This window comes from Watersipora subatra, chromosome 9, assembly GCF_963576615.1.
Source record: "Watersipora subatra chromosome 9, tzWatSuba1.1, whole genome shotgun sequence".
Taxonomy (NCBI): domain Eukaryota; kingdom Metazoa; phylum Bryozoa; class Gymnolaemata; order Cheilostomatida; family Watersiporidae; genus Watersipora; species Watersipora subatra.
The window spans coordinates 40,961,245-40,985,741 of record NC_088716.1 but is presented as its reverse complement, the minus strand read 5'-3'; the positions used below and the strand labels follow the sequence as shown (position 1 = coordinate 40,985,741).

At 33.2% G+C, this 24,497-nt stretch overlaps 1 protein-coding gene across 5 annotated transcripts in view; it reads right to left on the bottom strand.

Annotated features, from left to right (window-relative positions):
- Positions 1–24,497, bottom strand: part of LOC137403686 (uncharacterized) — a 40,634-nt gene that overhangs the window by 6,931 nt on the left and 9,206 nt on the right. For all 5 annotated transcript variants that reach the window (XM_068089691.1, XM_068089686.1, XM_068089687.1 and 2 more), the window contains exons 2-18: positions 22,349–22,545; positions 20,946–21,081; positions 19,600–19,733; positions 17,416–17,566; positions 14,614–14,825; positions 11,623–11,826; positions 10,368–10,588; positions 8,749–8,933; positions 7,180–7,302; positions 6,042–6,204; positions 4,679–4,850; positions 3,755–3,949; positions 3,488–3,585; positions 3,077–3,277; positions 2,605–2,739; positions 1,187–1,340; positions 62–167 (exon numbers count right to left, since the gene is read on the bottom strand). In XM_068089691.1, coding sequence (XP_067945792.1) covers positions 62–167; positions 1,187–1,340; positions 2,605–2,739; positions 3,077–3,277; positions 3,488–3,585; positions 3,755–3,949; positions 4,679–4,850; positions 6,042–6,204; positions 7,180–7,302; positions 8,749–8,933; positions 10,368–10,588; positions 11,623–11,826; positions 14,614–14,825; positions 17,416–17,566; positions 19,600–19,733; positions 20,946–21,081; positions 22,349–22,543 — 2,785 coding nt within the window. In that variant the 5' untranslated portion in view covers positions 22,544–22,545. The remainder of the gene's footprint in view (positions 1–61; positions 168–1,186; positions 1,341–2,604; positions 2,740–3,076; positions 3,278–3,487; positions 3,586–3,754; positions 3,950–4,678; positions 4,851–6,041; positions 6,205–7,179; positions 7,303–8,748; positions 8,934–10,367; positions 10,589–11,622; positions 11,827–14,613; positions 14,826–17,415; positions 17,567–19,599; positions 19,734–20,945; positions 21,082–22,348; positions 22,546–24,497) is intronic.

Genomic DNA, 24,497 nt, shown 5'->3' with positions numbered 1-24,497 from the left:
ATAATGCTAGTAGCTCACGAGATCAAGGAGATAACTAAAATGAAACAAAGATAAAAGGTACCTCTGAAATCTTTTTCAAGATTCTGCTCCGACTCGAAAACTGGTGATTCAGCACTAGCATTATTCTCTCCAGCACCACTGGATGTTGAGTTAGCAAAAAACTCATTCTAAAAAGAATATGACAGTTATGTGTGAGCCAATGATTTGCATAGAATGATGTATTGTAGATGCTGCAAGAATTACTAAATGCTGCATGCTGGTGTAATTACAACAACATTATTAACAAAAAACCTGCAAACAGCTAACATATTCAAAGCTTATTCATATCAGCTCTGTGCAAAATTCAGATCATCTATATTTCTTCATACTTGCATATTATTAGTCATAAAATGTCTATTCTATATGTCTATTTTATATGTTTATTCTACATGTCTATTCTACATGTCTATTCTATATGTCTATTCCATATGTCTATTTTATATGTGTATATAGTTCTGACTGTCTATTTTTGTATTAGTAAAAACATTGTTATAATTATGGTACTACTATTATATGTTATACTTATTATTATTATAAAAAGTATAAACATGCAGACCCCTACTAAGTCTTCATTAGCCTACGCTCGATCAGTTTATAGATTGAAAATGTGCAATTTTTAAAATGACTAGAGAGTATATACATGTACATAAAATGCACAGCTAGCCAACACAGTACCAACAGATATTTTACTAACATTGAATACTATCATAATAATATTGGTAATATTGATAATGTGTAAAATATTGATAATATTGATCTGTAAAATATTGATAATATTGATCTGTAAAATATTGATAATGTTGGTGCGTAAAATATTGATAATATTGATGTGTAAAATATTGATAAAACAATGATGCATAACAAGATCTACAGTGGACTAAGCAATTAATGCCGCATGATAGGATGTAATTTAATCTTTCAATTACAAATTAGTCAAATACAATCAAACAGCCTTGATTACTAACTTCCTTCCTAACGGTCTGCATGCCGTAACAATGACATTTTGACCATGGCAAGTTGTATATGAACTTTTATACGTTGGTTTGCTGTCAGCTAGTCTATGGTAGACCAGTTTCTATAGTTTTCATATATTCTCATTTGTAGCCAGTTTTTATGATTTCCAAAATTTAAAACGTTCACATCGCACCTCTGACATAAGTGGCTTATTGGAGTTGTCAAACTCTGTTATAATTTCATCACTCATTTCTTCATCTAGGAATTTAGTCAGTGTTTGGTGAATGTTTGAAAATGTAGGTCTGTCAGCAGCATTGTAACTCCAACAGCTGCTCATAATCTCAAACCTGAAACAAACCAACAGACAAGCATATGACTAGTAGCTAGTAGTACTTTAAATGGCTGAGAAATGAATGAATGACTAACATGCTGCTGGCTTGAAGTTATAGTTAAAAAGATGAATGACAAACACCCTGCTGCTCTGACTGCAAAACTAAAATTCCTGCTACTTGCTATCTTCAACTACTCCTAATAGATGATATTAAAGCTGATCAGGATTTTATGAAAAGAAAAAAGCATGAGAAACAGGTTTGGTTGCTGTCATCAGAGACATTACAATGTGACAAAACAATATGATATTATCTTTTACTATTTCACTCCATATTACAGCTATTCTTTATCTTTACTATAATAAGAGCTGTGTCCATACGTCTGTCCGAAGCCATAGTTGACGGTTGGAATAAAATATTGCTTCATACAGGATTCGATCTCATGACATTACCATGAGAATTTTTACATTCACTCTAACAATTCATTCTAATCATTCACCTTCCAGCGTCTTAACTGCGATAAAGTTTTGACATCCTGCAGTCAAATCACCTCAAACATCAAAAACAATTGTAAATGATAAAAAATACTGATAATTTCTGATAAAATCGACTAAAATTTTGTGTAAGTTCATCTTTAAGAATATTTGTGCACATAATTATTCTCTGTGTTTATCCTCACGCAAGACGATCTCTCATGGCACACTAGACTGCCATAGTACTAGTAGTTGTTCTCAAAATGCCAGCATGACATTTTGATAAAATAACTATACAAGTCATGTACATGTATGAGTATATTGATTTGATGTACCAAACATGATTAGTCGAGTTTCATAACAGAAAGTATGTAGAAGTCATTAATGAATCCACCCACTGTAAACAGCTCTTTAACTTATGCAGCTATTAATAACTTCACATGGTCAATGTTGCTATTGGTATTGGCAGTCCAGTGCGGTGAGAGATGATCATGTGTAATAAGTGTGTGCACAATGATTCTAAGATACAGCAAAAGGTCTAGTGGCACAGATAGTAGCATGCCTAACTGTTAGGCTGAATGTCTGAGTTCGAATCCTGTGCCACGCAATATTTTTTCCCAACATCCAGCGGTGGCTTTAGAGGGATGAATGCAGCTCGCATTATAGTAAAGTTTTTATAAGTAACTAATAGCCAGCAGGTAAAAGACAGTTCCTAGCAAAATCACTAGTAAAAGCAAGCTGTGTGCTGTAAGGAAAACTATTTTCAGCGAATGAGGAATCAGTTTACAGTTAGTATGTGATTTACTCACAGCATCTCAGGACACCTGCACGGTTTGTCAAGTGTGCCCGAATTGGTGACAAACTTGAGAACTTCAATGTTAGAGCGTGCTGGATATGGCTGCATAGCCAGAGTAAAAGCCTCCCACATGAGCACTCCAAATGCCCTTCAACACAATGTAGATGATAACAGCTTTAGAAATGAACACATGTAAATTTGCTCTTACGTAGCATTGTGTGCCAACAAACATTCAAAATCGTATCTTCAAAAAATGACATGGGTAGATTGGGAATAAAGGGCATATAAAACATAACCACCCTAAAAGCTATGATAAACATATATAAAAAAACATTCAAAATGTTGCAGTTAGCAAAGCAAAAATTACGAATTAAAAACTTTCAAGACCATTCCTTCAAGAACAAATTTTATGAAAACATTTTAAAACTCTAATTTAGAAAAATCTAAAAGGTAATTTCACTCCGTCAAAAAGTGCTTAGACCTACCATATATCACTCTGTGTTGTGAAGACACCATCTACAAGTGCTTCAGGAGACATCCATCTGACGGGTAGCAGTGCTTCCCCCTCCTTACGGTAGTAATCATTTCTGTATATATCACGGGCTAGTCCGAAATCTCCCAGCTTCACCTGATATTCAGACTCTTCCGAGAGTGAGCTCACTAGACAGTTTCGAGCGGCCAAATCTCTAAAGAATGATTCGGAATAGCTGGTAACAACAGTTTCCCTTTCTATTAGCTAGTTTTCTATGTAATCATTAGTTAAGAAATTGTGAATAACAAAATAATTAAAACGACTTTTTGTGTGTCAATTACGAAAAAATTTGCAAGAGTATAGCCTCAGGCCTATTAGGGTTAACTTTAAAGAAGTTAAACAAAGTATGTCATCTAACACCAACCTGTGCACGAAATGCAACATCTCCAAATACTTGCATCCAGCTGCAACATCTATGCATATGGATACCAGCTTATGAAGGCTTAAAGTACCTGCTTTAGCCTGTCAAACATACAAACATCACTATTGATTAAAATGAAAACTAAATCACAGAGTTAAAGTACCTGCCATGGCCTTTCAAATGCACAAACACTTAGGTATTCCTTTTTAAGTATCATTGTGTTTAAAATAACACCGCAAAGTTGAGTTTTAGAAATGGTTTGGGGCTCACCCTAGTAGGCCTAGCCTTTCGGAGAAACGCTACAAGGTCTCCCTCATTCATCAACTCAATGATTATATAGTATGGGTCCTTGTCTATGCAACTGCCAAGTAATCTAACAATGTTCTCACAATCAAACTGACACATCAGCTTAGCCTCTTTAACAAACTCTTCTTTATAGGACTGTGAAGCATCGGCCCGCAATGTCTACAATGAGCCACATCATTACAATGTTTTTCTTGAAGCTAGGCTACTGTAGATACTGAGGACATAAAATTGAAAAAGATAAATTAATGCTGACGTGTATCTAGTACAGTATATATAAAATCATATCAAATACTTCAAGTTGTGAAAAAAATCTTTTCAATCAGAAGGAAGAGAATTATATTTTTGAATGTAGGCTCAAATTAGTGAAAATCATAGTGAAAATTATTTTTCACTATGATTTGTGCAATATATAATATAGTTTTATTATATTATTTGATATATGCTTATACAAAGAAAATTTTAACTGGAGCTATTTTTGAGATTAAAAAATATGATGTATGCCAAAGTTTTTGTATTAAAAATAACTAAACGCATTCAATTAAAAATAATTAACAGCTTTGCTGACTTTTTGAATTCAGAAAGAGTGATGTGACACTGTTTGCAGTTGTAGACCAGAATTATTTATCAAAGCTAAACTAAAAAGATCAGCCTGATAAGAAGCTCTACAAATCAACCATTCAAATGACGAAATTAGATGTAAAACAGACACAATTGTTCATGCGCACACCTATGAACCAGGTATATTATTCAAAGAGTAGACTACTCCAAATAAGAAAGAAGTTGTCTATCCACAAACACTCTATTTCCCATATTTAATCATGGCTAAAATTCAGAAAAATGTGAACTAATTGAATGTGATGCCCTAGCCTTAGGATCAAAGGTTTTTACCTTAACAGCTACGAGTGTGACGGAGTCATTAGCAATTATATCCTTGGCTTTACCCGCGTACACTTCACCAAAGGCTCCACTGCCCAAAAACTTGGTCAAAGTAAGCTTACTTCTATCATATGGCTTCAAAAACGCCTTTTCTTCCACAACAGACTCTCGAAAATGCAGCACCCTACAATACCATCACCTGCATACTAAAAACATAGAGCGATGCATAAGTGCGTGAAGGCTAATCTATGGTTTAGATATTAATGGGTAAAAATATATTTCTTTGGATGTAAAATTCTACCAAAAGTAACTGAGAGTACATACAAGCAATATGTAAAATAGTTACGTTCATATCTCAAGTATGCAGTTGAGATGCTCGTAATTTAATAATGATAATAATAATGATACATGCATTTCTCAACCATCTATAACCCTTTCTTTTTTCCAATATCACTTTGGTCGTGGGCTGTATGACAGTGGAACTTCTAGTAATAATAATGATACATGGCAGAGATTCAAACTCTTAATTTTGAAATGCTATGAAAACATAATCACTGCGTTTTCATACTTTAAGCGGGTTCAGAGTTGCCTGCTGCTGACAAACTTGCACCCTATCGTTTTGATGATAGGGTATTTTACGTTAGCACTATATAGATATTTCCAAGGTTCACGATGTATTCCTCATAACAACACTTGTTCAAGTAGACTCTCTTTCGGATCACAGTTACTTTTAGATTCATACGCAGTCAACTAGTTGCATTAACTAGCCCAAGATGTCTGATCGCAATGCTGGAATTTTTTACCTCCACTGGGAAAGCTTAGCCAAGTATTATTAATTCAGATCCATCAACAGTGAGAATATCTATGAAGTCAAGTACTCTCGCAGCGAATGACTTCTTACAAATTTAGTAAAATAGAGTAAAATGCATTCAGATTTTACCGCTTCTATTTGCACCCACTCGTTTTAACGATTAGGAATTACAATATAGATCTTTCCAAGGTTCACGATGTATAACAACACTTGTTCAACACTCTGTCGGATCTCAGTTACATGTACTTATAGATTCATACATAGTCAACTAGTTGCACTAAATCAGGATGTCTGATTGCAATGCTGAATTTTTTTACCTCTACTGGGAATGATAGCCCAGTATTATCAATTCAGATGCATCAGCAGTGAGCATTTTTATTATGTAAAGTAGTCTCGCAGCAAATGTCTTCTTACAAATTTAGTGAAGCGAAATGGTGTCGAATGCGTTCGGATTTTACCATTTCTATGAACTGAGTCGAAGCAACTCTAAACCCATTTATGGTTTAGTTTACCTATAGCTTTACAACAGCAAAAGAGCGGGCTCATTAAGGTAATTCATCTTACCCTTCTCCTTCATAGACTGAGTTTTCCGTGAGTGTGTAGAAGGGACCTGAAAGTCTATTTAGTTGATCATTCACATCAGTGGAAGGCATGCTAACCATTCCTGTATGAGTGTCATATCTCACTTGTGATGAGCTCTTCATTTTCCTTCTTCTCCATCGAAAGCCTAAAAGATAAAATAAATGTAAATTCTGCAGCTTATAATGTTAGATATTGAATTCTTATTTTTCCTAAAGTATGAAAAGATAACTCCAACAGCAATTGCTTTTGGTTATGCATAGGTTACGGCCAGTCTTTGCATTTTACACAATCCTAGAAACAAAAAATGTTAATGTATAAACACACAGGCACGCATGCACACATATATGTATATATAGTAGCGGAATGTCCGGCATTGCATGAGCATTAAAAATCAGCTTATAAACAGTGATAGCAATGACATACTTATAAACTCAGCTCATAAACAATACCTCTTGTTATTACCCCGACACATTGCCAATGGCTAATATAAGTAAGCTAGTTATCTACTGCTCTTACTAATACATAAAACGACGTTGCGTCGTAATGGAGAATGGTAGTGTATTTTCACCTACATAGCAACATATATTGCCCAATGAATTCATTGATCTCGCGTAGCTAAATTGGTAAGGCATTTGCCTGGCAAACAGGAGATTCCGAGATCAAATCTTCTGTGATACAGGTTTTTCATTCCAAGATTTTAATAGCTACAACTGGACATACCGAAGTACACAAGTACACACAGACAAATTTTGAGATTTACATATTTGTAGTTCGACTGTCTATGTACAGTTGACCTACGAAAATGTGGATATTTGGAGTTGGTTATCCTTTTTCTACTGCTAATACAGAAAATAAAGAATCATTTACCTTTTCTCACACTGTTAGCGCTCTGAGCAACCACTGAACATTTTGAGATGCCTTCTGGCAGTTCAAAAGTGCTCAATTGCTGCAGATTGTGTTTTATCTCACAGTCAGCGGTGTAAAGTCATCTCCGCAAGATATACGCAGAGTTATCTTATCTTTACCAAAAGTTACATCTATGCCCAATGCATCACACTGGGTGTAAATGCAATTTTGTTTTAAAATACAACTGCAAAAACTATTGTTAAGGAATGCTTACAAAAATATGCAGTTAGACAAGAAGTGAGTAGGATAACTCCAGCAACACAAACTCCCACGATAAGACTTGTATTTGAAGTTGTTTCCGTCTCCACAGTAAAGTGTATTTGAGGAGACTCTGGCCCTAAAAATATTAGCATCTGGTCAAGCGCAACATTGACAGAAAAACTTCAAAACTAGAGAAAAAAAGTACTCCTAACTTTTAAGAACACAGGTGTATAAAACATGAGGTTTGTGGTCAGTTAATAGTGCTTCAGGTCCCGATGACCTGTTATAACAGTTTTTTTTACTTTACTATATTTTGCCATGTTTTTTCCATATCTTCCATATGCTGGCAATATTTTTTCACCTTTTTTCCAAACAATATCAGCAAAAAATTTTCAAGAAAATAAAACTTGACAGTTAGTGTACTGATTAAGACGAAATAACGAAAATGTCGATATACTATTTGTCAAAATTCCTCCTTACAAAGCCTGTAAGAGATATACAAGGCTCGCTATCTTAGTTCAGTGTTATTCGATATAAGTTATATTAAAAACAAATTCAAAAACAGATAAGCGGTAAAATTTTAGCTTATGACAAAGTTGACATTTAGTTTAGCAAAATATATATATTAAAACTTAGCTTTAAGTACGTGTTTAGTAAGCTAAATTCATTTAAGTTAATTCAACGTTTATGTTATGTGTCTGTCTCAAAGGTAAGAACTTTTTCTGGTACATACTGCAAATAATACATTGTAATGTTACATTTTAATGTAGATCATACACTATATACGCTAAAGTTACTGTAGGTAACTATAGTTACTAAGGTTAACATATTATTCTATTACTAATTTTTAATATGTACGTACAGTACGTATATAAAATTTTGATGATTTTTAGCAGCATTAGAAAAGTTCAATGAGTTTCTACACCACTCTATGCAATACTTTTGTTTTATGATGCCAACACTGAAACGAATTAAAATCATATAATTGTATACCAAATAATTGTTCATTGTAATCATAGCAAACCAAACTTTATTTTGATTTTAATTATTACACATTTATAATTAAACACCTTTATAGTGGCTTTATTTTTTATATTAATTTATTTCAACAAAACATTCATGATATGAAATTTAAAAGTCGAAAAACTTTTACAGTTGTTATATTTGTTTCTCTTAATTTATTTGAAATGCACAAAACAAAATTTCTCGTGATATGAAGTTTGCAAGTTGGAATGTTAACTGTTGTTATACAGTATGTTACATAAAAATATATTTTATGTGCAAAAATCTTTTTATTACTCGAGCAATGCCGGACTATCAGTAGTATAGTATAAATAGTACAGTATATATACAGTATATAAGTAGTGTATATACTGTATATATACTGTACAGTAGGATATATATGTAGGATATATATATACATATACAGTATATATATACAGCATAGGTATACAGCATACATATACATGGAAATATAAGTTTTTTTTATATATACATAACTACTGTAACTTACAAAAATGTGGATATTTGGAGTTGTCTATCCTTTTTTTACTGGTAATATAGAAAATGAAAATGTCTCTACCTTTTCCCACACTGTTTGTGCTCCAAGCAACCACTGAACATTTTGAGATATCTTCTGGCAGTTCAGACCTGCTCAAGCGCTGCAGATTATATTTTATCTCATAAGTCAGCGGTGCAAAGTCATCTCCACAAGATATACGCAGAGTTATCGTATCTTCATGGCTGCCTGATGTTGCCACCCAACATCTATAAAATCCAACATGAAAAATATAAAAACTATGATGATGATAATGAAAGATCCTCTCATATAAAAGGTAAAAAAACAACAATTTAACTAAATTATACAGACTGAAGCACAACTCCATGCGTCTACCAACAGACAAAAATGCAGCAATCTGCTTCAAATGATATTAACCAACGCTAAGTAACTTTACTAAGTTTTCATATAGCGATAGTGTGGCGACACTTCCCTACATGGCCAAAACAGCTGCATCACTCTCATTCTGTCATGATTCAGTGACGCTGTTTGGAAACGAAACATCCATTTGATGCCGTATCTTTGCACCATAGCAACGGCCTTAGTGATTAACAGCATAGGTCTCGCTTGAAATTGACATAAGGTGTCGCACAATCATTGCTCTGCTACAGTGTCCTATAGAAACATGATCTGCTTTTCGGCACAGCAGAGGGCTTCAGCACCGGTGCCCCGAGGTGCCACTACACTATCGCTGTATAAAAACTGAGTCTTTATGCTAAACAAACTACCTACAGGTTGATGCCATTAACTTTTACCTACACTTGGTTTCTGCACTTTTCCTAAGCAATGGTATGCAAGCAACACAAGACTCGTGGAAGAGAGCAGCAAGAAGGTTGTTGTTAAATGGCATGTGATATGTTCAGTTAAAGCAACTTCTCTGTGACACCACATTCGTGTGATCAAACAGTATTCAGGAAATTGAGGCTGTTTGAGTCATGTGCGTAGGAGGACTTTCTTTTATATTCCACCCAAAATTATGGCCTCCTTTTAAAGCGCTGACCCTTACCCATCGTGCTCTGAGCAAGGTTACGCATTTAGTGTGAATCTTTGCTGACATACATATGTAGAGTATTAAACATGTGGGATTGGCAAAACAATTAAAATTTTTATCTTTGCGAAAACATAGCTCGGGAAGGATCACAGTTTGGTGTTAACATTGCATAATATCGTGGTATCCTCTTACAACCCATGTAAAAGTTAAAAAAGATATACTTTCTCAGTTAAATATTGTTGAGTTGGCAGTTTGATTGACAATGAGTAGACACACATTAAAGAGCTGCAAAATAGGTATCTATATCAAATGAGACGAACAACTTCATAAAAAATCGTATCAAAGAAAACAAAAAGCTGACATAATTTGGAAGTAAAATTATTAGATCAGTTATGAAATAAGAAATTAGTAGTTCTCATATCATATTGAGATATTAGATGATATCCGCTATCATTGATGATTTTTCATAAAAAGTTTTTAAAAAATCGTACCAAAGGTTTTCATGATGCAGTAATAAAGACAAAAATTTAACAACAAGTGTAATTTAGAATAGATTTACGATTAGGCACAAAGAATTGGAATAATCACCGAATATCTTTGGTTTATTAGATTACTCTCAACTTGCAGGAATAATATTGAACAAACAACATACTTTTCTGCGTTACACTGCGCGGAGGTAATTGAAATGGCAGCAGGTGCAGTTTTGTTGGTTCTCACAGAGAAGGCTGGAAGAGTATAGTCACGTAGATATGGGTATTCCAAAACTAGCACAATGTTATATTCGGTATCTGACTGCAAGTGTGAGAGACCCACTGTATAGCTTGAATCAGGTTGTACCTCCATGATGGTAGACACTTGATATAAATCTGTATTCTACATGTAAAGATTCAACCAGCATAACATGTCAGCTTCTACTACTGGAAGAATAATGCGTAATGACACGGAATAACAGGTGCTCAAGTGTCATTATTGAATGTGACAGATTTAATGCTGATGAGCAAAGCAAAGCCAGTCGATGATATACGATATCCGCAACTGGTGATATTTCAAATAACGGTATAGGCTAACTAACTTCAAAAGCAGCATGCAGCTTGGCATGTGTTCAAATATGTCTATAAGTGCAATTTTGAGTAAGACCAGCACCGGAGACCAAAGTTTATATTAAAACTTTCAAGCCTACTCTTGTATACACAAGCAGATCCCCTGATACTAGGCTGTATTAACAACTTTCCATAGACTGTGAAAGTACTTAGAATAGAACAATTCTTTTTTTAAATAAATATCCTTTTGAAGCTGCAAGCTTGTAGAATTCAATAATAAACAGAAGCAAAATAGAGTAGATAATTTTGTTTTCACACTTTCTAAGATGTGATGTTTTAGAGATAACCGAAAAAACATAATAGTTGAAGTACACAGAGCCTGATAGAGAGTGTATATTTGTTATAAATAGAAAAACAAATCATTTTAGTACAAAGCTTTTGATGCTGAGAAGAAGCTTGCTAGCTTTGTATATGTTTTATCCTTCATTACCAAGAACTTCAACCAGTGTGTCATTAGAAACTAACGTTCTGTTAGCAGCCATTTTTCATTCCTCTTTTGATTAGAAATATTTAGTAAGAAGTACAGAGGGTACTTCTACTTACTATTTACTAAGTAGAAGTACACTCTGTATTTTAGTGATATCTCAAGAACTAATAGTACAATCAACTTGAAACTTTGGAATCGTACTGAAAACCTATTAAATTGTAATAAGCAAAATTATCAATCATTTGTAAACTCAAAGTGCAACAAAAAACAAAATGGAACTATGCAGCTGGGTTTACTCCAGCAAGGGATCAGATGAGAAAACAACTCCCCGACCATCTCAGGCCCAGGCTTGAAAGTGTTAAGCAATATGCACAACTTACGTTAGGCCAGTACTTTATATGAAAGCTTATAACTTGATCTTTCAAAGGAGAGATCCAACTGAGAGAGATAACACCAGTTGAAACAGCAACAACCTCAAGAGGCTGGGGTTGCTCGAATGTTGACATTTTAGCTCTGTTTGTACGTTCACTTTGTTCACCAGCAAACCAGAGTGATTCATCGTCACTCCTACAGTCTACCTGCATCTGCATTAAGAAATCAACAATAAAATCTCACTTGCTTTAATCTGACATGAAAATCTCAGACATCTGCAAGCACTATATTATTTTCGTTGAGACCAATTGAAGCTGGAGTAATCGCTTTTAACTATAAACATTAAAAAACTGCCAGTAGATTAATTGATTCAGTCCATGATTTTGTTGCTTAGGGCTTATTTTGTGGCATTTTGGGGCTTATTTAGTCCCATTGTTAAAATTTACATACGCAAAAGCTTTGTAGTTGGCAAGTTGCTAGTTTGCAACAGGCAAGTTGCCATTTTCAAACTAGCAAATGCAACCTGCCAGTTGCAAGTACTAGTTTTCAAGTAACTAGTCAAAATAGCCAAGGACTTGTGGCATATTTGACATATGGCATATAAGAAATTCATATAATATCAAAAATAGTTAGCCTGCAATGCAAATTAGCAAGTTGCCAGTTTGCTAATTAATAAGTTGCCAGTAGCAGACTAACACCTGTATGTTGTCATTTTCAAATATCGCTTTGCAGGTTGCTAGTCAGAATAACCAATGACTGGCAGCTGCAGCAAATGGTTGATTAGTTGCCAAAAGTATCAAAAAATTTGAAATATTAAGAATAGCGAAAGCCTACTGATTTCAGCCTCACTAGTGAGAATGAACCTCACTAACTTTTAACTTCAATACTCTCAGGCTAGCCATAGCCTGTTCTTCCAATTTTATAGTTTAATGCGTTTTATACTATCACTTTAGTGATTTAATGAACTATTTCAAAGCATTGTTCAAAATTTCTTTGGAACTAAAGGAGAAAGGTAATGTGAAAATTAGATATCTTTTGCAGATGCCTCTTCGTATCAAAGTGTTTAATTCATACCATTGATGATAGGCAAGAAAGCAAGTTAAGCTTTGCTCATCAGAGTCAAAGAATGTGAAAAGTTAAAAATAACATAGAAAACAGGCTGCTCTTTTTGTCACCCCTATTGATTCGGCTTGGTATGATTGTTCTAACATCGATTGGTGTAATACTAATTTGTCTAAATCAAACTGGTTTGATAGACAAATTAGTCCAAAGACATTTAGCTTAAAACTAATTTGTTTAATATGAAATTTGGTCTAATGTACAATTTGGTCTAATGTAAATTTTGGTCTAATGTACATTTTGGTTTAATATACAATTTGGTCTAATGTACAATTTGGTCTAATGTACAATTTGGTCTAATGTAAATTTTGGTTTAATATACAATTTGGTCTAATGTACAATTTGGTCTAATGTACAATTTGGTCTAATGTAAATTTTGGTTTAATATACAATTTGGTCTAATGTACATTTTGGTTTAATATACAATTTGGTCTAATGTACAATTTGGTCTAATATACAATTTGGTCTAATGTAAATTTTGGTCTAATGTACATTTTGGTTTAATATACAATTTGGTCTAATGTACAATTTGGTCTAATGTACAATTTGGTCTAATGTAAATTTTGGTTTAATATACAATTTGGTCTAATGTACAATTTGGTCTAATGTACAATTTGGTCTAATGTAAATTTTGGTTTAATATACAATTTGGTCTAATGTACATTTTGGTTTAATATACAATTTGGTCTAATGTACAATTTGGTCTAATGTACATTTTGGTCTAATGTACATTTTGGTCTAATTTACAATTTGGTCTAATGTACATTTTGGTCTAATGTACATTTTGGTTTAATATACAATTTGGTTTAATATACAATTTGGTCTAATGTACAATTTGGTCTAATGTACAATCTGGTCTAATGTACATTTTGGTCTAATGTACATTTTGGTCTAATTTACAATTTGGTCTAATGTACATTTTGGTTTAATATACAATTTGGTCTAATGTACATTTTGGTTTAATATACAATTTGGTCTAATGTACAATTTGGTCTAATGTACATTTTGGTCTAATGTACATTTTGGTCTAATTTACAATTTGGTCTAATGTACATTTTGGTCTAATGTACATTTTGGTTTAATATACAATTTGGTTTAATATACAATTTGGTCTAATATACAATTTGGTCTAATGTACAATCTGGTCTAATGGCGATTAGTTTAAAATTGGTGCAAAGACAAAGATAGAAATATGAAAACTTAAATCAGAGACTTGTATTTAGTGGAAACAAATTATAGAGTAGCGGAAATTTTCTAGGATTAAATGTACATGTAAATTCAAGTAATTTTTATGAACAAAAAGAACTTTACAAATACTAAAACACAATTCATGCTTTGTAATTTGAAAATTAGCCTAAAAATTCTCACATGCGCAGAGCCTACTAGCACCTCCAGCTGTCTATGCCATGCGTCTGTATGCCAAGTTGTTCTGGCTAAGGCGATAACAAAAAATATAGCTGTAGCTAGAATAAATAAATTTGGCACTGGAATTAGGAATTAGGCGTTGGTTTTAGACCATTTGGCTAATCCATATTAGACCAATCGTCTGGAACCAAATTATTGATATTAGGCCAATCGCCTTTGGACTAATCGATATTAGACCAATTGGCTTTGGAGTAATTGATATTAGACCAATCGACTTTGGAGTAATCGGTATTAGACCAATCAGCTTTGGACTAATCGATATTAGACCAATCGTTTTTGGAGTAAACAATATTAGATCAACCGTCTGGAACCGATTGATTCAGGCTAACCCTAAGCCTCTAAACATGAGCTACACACCGCCACTCTTCTGAGCACAGGTGTATGCCTGAACAAACTTCTACCCACTTCCTACTCAAGGGCATGTTGTGTACATATGTACATGCATGCATACATACACTTATCATGTAGAGGGTGTCTGGTTTCAAATCAACCATTCTGTACAGAGGATTGCTAGCCTCAACATATGCAAATTTCAGATCAAGATGGTCCGAGAAGTATTTGATGGAATAGGTGTAAAGCGTATCATTCAGAAGAGGAGACGACTTCCATTTGACCTCTATAGCCTCTGGTGTGTATGGGACAGCATATATTATAGGCAAGGGAGATGCTGTAAGAGGAAATACAGAAACACCATCCAATAAGGTATTTTTCAATGTCAAATAACTGGAGTGAAACTACATTTAAATGGTTTATATTCAGTTGAAGACAAATGATCTCATAATTCCTTATATTCAAGGATCTTATATATTTGAAGAATAGCTTAAAAAGGGCTAGGTGACTCGTACATTTGCTGAGTTAGGGGCCTACAGCTCCCACATTTGTGGGTTAGGGGAGTGGTCTCATATCAACCTATTATTATCATTAGTAGTATTACTATTATTACCATTAGTAGTATTACTGTTATTATCATTAGTAGTATTACTATTATTATCATTAGTAGTATTACTATTATTACCATTAGTAGTATTACTGTTATTATCATTAGTAGTATTACTATTATTATCATTAGTAGTATTACTATTATTGTCATTAGTAGTATTACTGTTATTATCATTAGTAGTATTACTGTTACTATCATTAGTAGTATTACTATTATTATCATTAGTAGTATTACTGTTATTATCATTAGTAGTATTACTATTATTATCATTAGTAGTAGTACTATTATTATCATTAGTAGTATTACTGTTATTATCATTAGCAGTATTACTATTATTATCATTAGTAGTATTACTATTATTATCATTAGTAGTATTACTATTATTATCATTAGTAGTATTACTGTTATTATCATTAGCAGTATTACTATTATTATCATTAGTAGTATTACTGTTATTATCATTAGCAGTATTACTATTATTATCATTAGCAGTATTACTGTTATTATCATTATTAGTATTACTATTATTATCATTATTAGTATTACTATTACTATTATTATCATTTTAGTATTACTATTATTATCATTAGTAGTATTACTGTTATTATCATTAGTAGTATTACTATTATCATCATTAGTAGTATTACTATTATTATCATTAGTGGTATTACTATTATTATCATTAGCAGTATTACTATTATTATCATTAGTGGTATTACTATTATTATCATTAGCAGTATTACTATTATTATCATTAGTAGTATTACTATTATTATCATTAGCAGTATTACTATTATTATCATTTTTATTATTACTATTATTATTAGTAGTAGTATTACTATTATTATCATTAGTAGTATTACTATTATTATCATTATTAGTATTACTATTACTATTATTATCATTTTTAGTATTACTATTATTATCATTAGTAGTATTACTGTTATTATCATTAGTAGTATTACTATTATCATCATTAGTAGTATTACTATTATTATCATTATTAGTTTTACTATTATTATCATTAGTAGTATTACTATTATTATCATTAGTAGTATTACTATTATTATCATTAGCAGTATTACTATTATTATCATTTTTATTATTACTATTATTATCATTAGTAGTATTACTATTATTATCATTATTAGTATTACTATTATTATCATTAGTAGTATTACTATTATTATCATTATTAGTATTACTATTATTATCATTAGTAGTATTACTATTATTATCATTATTAGTATTACTATCATTATCATTAGTAGTATTACTATTATTATCATTAGTAGTATTACTATTATTATCATTATTAGTATTACTATCATTATCATTAGTAGTATCACTATTATTATCATTAGCAGTATTACTATTATTATCATTAGTAGTATTACTATTATTATCATTAGCAGTATTACTATTATTATCATTAGCAGTATTACTATTATTATCATTAGCAGTATTACTATTATTATCATTAGTAGTATTACTATTATTATCATTAGTAGTATCACTATTATTATCATTAGTAGTATTACTATTATTATCATTAGTAGTATTACTATTATTATCATTAGCAGTATTACTATTATTATCATTAGCAGTATTACTATTATTATCATTAGTAGTATTACTATTATTATCATTAGTAGTATCACTATTATTATCATTAGTAGTATTACTATTATTATTATTAGTAGTATTACTATTATTATCATTAGCAGTATTACTGTTATTATCATGCTTAGTATCACGTCATAGAAAATAAGCACGCGAAAAAGTGTGCTTTGCACTAATACCGAAGTTCCAAGGAACTTCTAGGCAAAACAAGGCAAGACTATTAAAAGACACAACAAATACCTCATTTTAACATATTTATCCTATGTTTATTTATTGGTTATTTTGATTAGCGGTATTGGCAATTTAAGGTCAGTTAAGACTAGGTGGTTTTGTGAGTGATCTACAGCTGATATCTCATATGTAAACAACCGATCATGGGTTACGGTGATCAGGGTAATTGACAGAAATCCATCTACGCTAACATGAACACAGCTTCAAACGTGTCAATTGTATTAATTTATATTCTTATAAATATAAATTATATATAAATATAATTTATATTTATAAATTATATTTATATATTATAAATATAATTTAATATAAAGATAAAATATAAATATATATTTATATCTTATCCCTATTGCATGACAGCTATATCTTGCTAAAGCCTTTTAAAAATGTTGATACACAAAGGATAAACACATAAGAAAAACTATTAAAGAAAACTCAGCTATACTAAGAGTTATTCTCTCACGTGTAGATGTGTTGTAGAGACGGCCAGCAGACCAATCACCAAAGCCAGCAGAAGTCTCTGCCCTAATACTGATGTTATACAGAGTATTGTCCAACACATCAGCCTCAATTTGTGGTGGTGATTCCTCTCTAACAAAAACTTCTTCTCTCACCTACAACCGCAGAAGTACCCTTCGACGATAACAAAGATACAAGACCGTATTATATATCTACTAGCTGTCGTCAATTGTTTATATTCGCTGCCAAAGCAGTAGAATTGGCAAATCATAAAACAGCTCATACCCAGTGACAAAGTTGTCGAAACAAACTGAGCTATGTAGTTGATTTCAAGCTGTTGATGTTTATACAGCGTAAAAATTTGAGGGGAGAAAATTAATAAACAGAGGAGAAGGTTACAATGCAGAGTTAAGCTCCACAGATGACAGACAAACGTCAGTGACGAACACTATATGACGAATGTCTGCCACATACATATGGCAATACATATGCACTAGTATCCTGTCAGTCTCCGGTGCAGGGAGAGATGGTCAGGTGTGCCAATAAAGCGCTGAGAATAAGTATGGGCATAATTATTCTGAGCTTGTATAATGTGAATGGTTAGTGGAAGTAGTAGCGTGCTGAGTTGCTAAGCCAGAGATGTCAAACTGAATTGTACAAGAGGCCAAAATTCAAAACACAATATAGGTCGTGGGCCGAACAGGATAAACATTTATTGAAAACAATAAAACTAAATGTTCATGGAACATAAATGTGGATGAAAACAGACAGAAATATAATTCTGAAACGAACTTCAGGTTAAATTGACCCGAGAAGTATGCAGCAAGGCAGCTGAAGCGTTGCATTATCGGATCTGTAGTTCTGTGCAGTATTATGTCATCAGTGCTCCATACGGATGAGCCACGAATAACAATGTAAAATGTTCTTGCGGGCCAGATCTGATTACAAGGTGGGCAGGATGTGGCCCGCGGGCCATAAGTTTGACACACTTGTGTTAAGCTGAGTGTTGTGAGTTTGAATCCCATACGATGTAATCTTTTTTTAATCTCTATTTGTGGCCTTAAACAGACAGACAGATTTGACTTCTTTGTTATGGTGAAGATTGAATAAAGAGGTTAATCAGATAATAAGATAGTTAATCAAACAGTAATACACATAATGACAGAATCATTTTCAAGTTTAATCAGCAAAGTCAAAAGTCATAAAGTTGACAAATAACAATTCATAGAGTTATCAATCGCAAATCGATTGAGTTTAAATCACAAAAGCAAATTTTATACAGGCCAGGATGAAGTCCTTGTGAATTCTGACTTTACTTAAAATAAAATTGACAAACTTGATCGCTATCAAAATGCTCAGAAAAAATACGTGCAAAATGACGTCACTAGTTGTTATTATTATATAATTGATATCTACTATTGCGTTCAAGCTGAAGCGTTACGCGTCTCTATTCTGACAGTCTCTTTGCAATTATAGATGTTGTAATCGCACTTCCGATTGAGCGTTTTAGTCGCGATCAAGTTCTATTGATTTTAATCTTGAAACATTCTGGCAACCAGATCATCTCCAAAAATCAAAAACAATCGCAATTGATAAAAAATACCGACATTTTCTGATAAAATCTTCAAAATTTGGTGTAAGTTCATCTCTAAACATCAGCTAGTAATGACAATAATGATTTAATTCTCTTTAAAAGAACAGCTTCAAATTGAACCCTGCTATTTTTACCAGTCATTCTACAAGTTTGACCTCTAGATGTTTGACCTCTAGAAGTTTGACCTTAGTTGCTAGATCAAAGTCAGCAACAGTCATGCTTTCTCATTAAACTACTGCCATTGCAGTAATGGTCGAAAAACTTCAAATCTTTTTGTTCCCATCACAATCTATAAATAATGTCAAAGTTATATACCCGTATATCCTAAATTCTTTTGACATCATCCAGTCAAATGTTGCAAGGCATGAAATCACAACACTAGATTTCTGATTGATCATCTATCATACATCAAGTCTCACCTCATAGTGGGAATAAAGCTCAAGTCATTTCAAGTCAAAGACTTAAGTCATTTGTGAATGCTCACTAACCTGTGGCATTCAAACTTCAGAAAAGCATAAAAGATAAACTCCTAAATAAGAGTTTATTATTTTTGTAAAATGTTGAATTAAATGTTGAACATGTGATTTACTCTACCTTTGATATCAGACTGATCTCGTACCGGAGTATTTTACCGCCAGTAAATGAAGGAGCACTCCATTTGGCAATGAGGCTAGGATGGGTGAGGTTTCTCCTGACAAGCATTCTAATATCATTGAGTACTCCAGGAACTATAAAAATAAGCAATGTATTAATAGTCTATTTCAACCATGTTTTTATTGTAACAACGCAGAGCAGGGAGAGGGCAAGTCTTGATCAAATTCCAATTTTTTTTCAATGCATTTTTGCGGCTCAATCTGTAATATTTGTAGATCTTTGCTTCTGTTTTAAAATTTTCTCTTAGCAATATTACCTCATGCTTAAAGGTTGACTTGCAACAAAATTCACATTACAGTTATTTGATATGAAAAGATTCACCATGTCTTACTCTGTTGTGTTGTAGGTGCAAAATATGTGGAAAGGTGATTACGAGCTCTTAAAAGCTCAAAAACGAACTAAATTTAGCAATTAAAACAGAATTTAGCTACAATGAAGTGGCTAGAGAAACTAAACACATTAAACAGTTTCAAAACCTCGAATGCCATTTTGATGAAATTTACATGCTAGCTGTTTTGACCGTGCTATAGATACTCAGTGAATTTTACTGAATATCATAACTGATATTATTTGACCAACTTTAGACTGTGGAGACTGAGTATGAACAAGTTCTAGACTGCAGTCATAAGTTCACTAATTTAAAACTCTCATCAGAGAATACTTCCTGTACTGGTCCCAACTTGATTTATGACTCACATAAAATTGTCTTCCTATTCCGCTGCCATTAGCTAAAGAAAAGGCAGCAAGGCTTGTTTTTATATTGTTTAAAAATCTTTTTTTCTAAATAATTTTGATGCTTTGAACATTACAAGAACTCTTTGCATTAAAAGACAGTAAAAATGGATAATTTAATTGATATACCAACTTCAATAACTTACATACATTCACTTGAGTATGAATCCTGGTTCATAATGGTCACTGTTCGTGCGTACAAACATTTATAGATAGCAAAGGAAATATTTGGTTTAGTCATAAATGTTTGTCTGTATTATGTGCCTTCTATGCGTGCAACGCTACCAGTGTCAACAAGTCTTTGGACAGATTTAGGTCAGTGAACCTTATTATCGCTGCTCACTGAAGCAGTGCATCTTAGGGTAAATTATTTTTATGCATTTTTACACACTCTTTCATTTTTGTTGTTGTTAAACGCTTGTAAACACTGGCTGTTGTGAACCAGGATTCAATATGACAGTAAAAATAACCTCCAAGTTCCTTATGCTCTCAGAGAGAGAAATATGATGAATGCTAACAACTTATGTTACCTAAACTGAAACAGTGTTACTTACTTGTAGCAGGTGAGTTTCTCTCCACTTTATGACTTTTTCCAGTCCGCCATTTTGTGTACGGCTCAACAGTGATGAGTAGGAGAGTCTCAGGGTCGATATTCGTGAGATACGGAGTACTTGACTCATCTAGCTTACTCTAATAAGTCATACAACAGTTTGACACATTTGAACAGAAGATGCTAGAAATGAGGTTAGCCTACTTACCTTTAGCTAATTATTCTCATATATTTGAGAGAGTAAAACTGCATTTACGCTAGCCAATAGCTAATCAGCTACTTTTAACAATGCCTAATGGTTGACAAATGGAGAATGACTTATTTTTGGCTGAGTAAAAATTCGCTGAAGTTGGTGTTATTATATTACTAGGTGAATCCCCGGCGTTGCCCAGGTATTAAAAATCAGCTTATATACAGTGACAGGTATTGTGAGTTGCTTGCCAATTGCTATTAGCCTGGCACATTGCCAATGACTAATTTGAGTAAGCTACTATCTGTATTGCTAAACTTACTAATAAGAGCCATGAGAGCAAGCTTTAGTGCTATGGGTATTTTAACCGACATAACGACTCATAAGGTCTAATGAATAGTGTAGTCTATTTGGTAAGATAATGGCCTGAGGAACAGGTGGTTCTGAGATGAAATCCGGCACGAAACTGTTTCCCATTCCTAACTTTTAATAGCTATAGCTGGACAGACAGACAGACAGGCATTGAGATATGTATATGTATAGATTAGCACTATAAAGAAACAATGTTAGCAAATTATAAACAAACCAGTCCGGGTAACTGGGTTCATTCTGGTGTGTTACAAGTCGAAAAAAGCAAAACTTGCTGTATCAAAGGACTGTTGAAGAATGAAATATATTATAAAATATTTACCATAATTTTTAATGAGCCAGTTGGATACTGGGGAAAAAAGATTGCATTGCCCAGGTTTTGAGCTCAAACAATGAGCTAAGCAGCCAGGCACATTACTATCTGCACCACTCAGCTAACTTGTTGCAATGTAGAATAATTATGTACATAGTTATTACATCTGATGATCTTTCGCTGTGCATGGGACTGCCAGATCACTAGTTCTTATAAAATCTGGTGCTGAAGCGGCTCAAATAGATCTTTTACTCATGCTGCCGTTTAGTCACCTGTTAGGGTTTGAAAGCCTATCGTATAGTTAAGAATAGTAACTGATCAGCTATATTTTAAGGAAAACAAACATAGTCGGCATTTACAGCCATTAATGACTCACCACTCTAGCTAGCAAAAAATATTGCGAGTCAATTATCTTGACATAAATAAAATCTAGTACAAATATGAACTAAAATTTGCTCAACAGAAAGACAACAAATTATATTAAAGCAATAGTAATACTTTTATTACATATAGTACGGTTGGGTGAACGGCTTACCGAGTTGTAATACAAAACTCTGGGAAAATAGTACCCCTCCACTAGGACCATGTAGTTAACTTCGATAGGGGGAAGCGGGTCTGGTGATGTCAAGTTCCAATCAATAGTAAAATTATCAAAGACTCCATTGATGCGTATGGAATCAGCAGCAATCTCTGGTACAACATACTCCACCGTGTCTGTCTGGTTGTCCATACCTGACAAGGATACAGTGTACAATGGTGATTACCTCCTTTTCATTTTACTAGCTGTTAACACTTTTAGTTATGCCAGCTTGTACGTGTGTGTATGCCGCACTTACAAAGAATAAGTATATCTTGGATTATGTTTACTACAGGTAATAGACCTGTACTGGTCCATGAGCCATCCAACTGAGAATAACAGTGATATGATTATCTCTGTATGTATGATTATAGCCTATTGAAGACATCAAAGGAAATGATACGATTATCTGTGTATGTGTACTTAGTCTATCAAAGGCATCAAAGGAACTGATATGGTTATGCCGCATGTTTATACTTATAGCATATTGAAGACCTCAAAGGAACTTTGAGCTAAAATCAGTAACAGATTAAGCGTTAAAATGAGAGAGGTAATCCACTCAATATATCTGTCAGGGTAGTAAAATTGTATTCTAGTCTGAAAAAAATTAACATCTGTTCATTCTATAGCCCTATTAGCTGTCTAAGTTTATGTATACCGATTACGTTTTTATGTCTATGCATTCTATATTAGCCTTTTATACCTACAATGTATGTATATTACCTTTCTATGTCAGAGTTGATGTCTCATGTTAATGTCTTACAATACCATCTAACAGGTAAAACAAGAAATTATAAACATTTTATCCATGCTTCTTTGCAGACCTTATCACCTTAGATAGAAAATTTTAACCTTCACAGATCCAACCTACCCAGGTTATAATAGCAAAATAACAAAAGATATGCCGGTAGTTATAACATCATCTATTGGGAGTTGTCTTCTAAATATTGCGTTCAATCGATTAGAAGCCAGTAAACAAACCCAGTGAAGACACATAAGCATTCACTGCAAACAACTGCTATTCAAGAAGTGGTCAGCTATCGTAGCCTATTAAATTTCGCTACTCCCCAAGACCTTGAGCTACTGTTTTTAAGGCTGCTTTGAGAAGCATGTCTGATAATGAAATTTACTGACTCTAACCATACAAAGTTACTGCAATTATTTTCTAATTATAAAGAGTAAATGATAGCATTTTGTCTAAGATAGCTTATTGCTAGTAATGAAAATGAAGCCTTCTACCAATGTAATCTTTGGTGAGTTGTTATCAAACCTAAACTTTTCAGTACGTTGTGCTTAAGAATTTATGTTTATTACACACCATCTGTTTCAACTATTAATATTACACTGCTATTGTAACAACGGAGTATATATTTGAGGGCGCTTCCATATCTATCATTGAATAGAGGTAGGTGTTGAGCAGCTGACGAATATTTATCATTAAATGGAGGTAGGTGTAGATCACCTGTTGAATATCTATCATTAAATGGAGGTAGGTGTAGAGCAACCATTGAATATCTATCATTAAATGGAGGTAGGTGTAGAGCAGCCATTGAATTTGGAGTTTTCCTCTTTACACATTAATAATGTGCCAATAATGCTATCAAGTAAGATGTCCCGAAGACAAAAAGATGTTAGGATTCAACAAACACGCCTGTTATATGGCGAGTGTCTAATTATTGTAGTCTTCAAATATTAACTATTTACAAATAACTTGGACCACAGTCTGTAATGATAGATCAAGAGGCATGCGCTTATCTGCTGCCAATGAGGCTGACCTGAAACTTACTATTCTGTACCCGGATAATACCAAAACTACCATAATTTTCTAAAATTAAGATATGAGGAATTCAAACACTCAACATGTACTCCATGCATGGGTGTATCTGAAATCACCCTTGATGTTTTACAAAAGCTGTCTGTATAATCAACATAGACAGGGAGCAGCTGCAGCTCAGTGGTCAGAGTACTGGCTTATGATTAGTACGTCATGTCAGTGGTTGGAATCATATGAGGATCATTGGTGGTGGTAGGAAGGGCATCCATCTATGACTTCTCCTGCACTACATTATTCCAAAGTATGTAGATTCAGCTCAAAAAACAAAAAGAC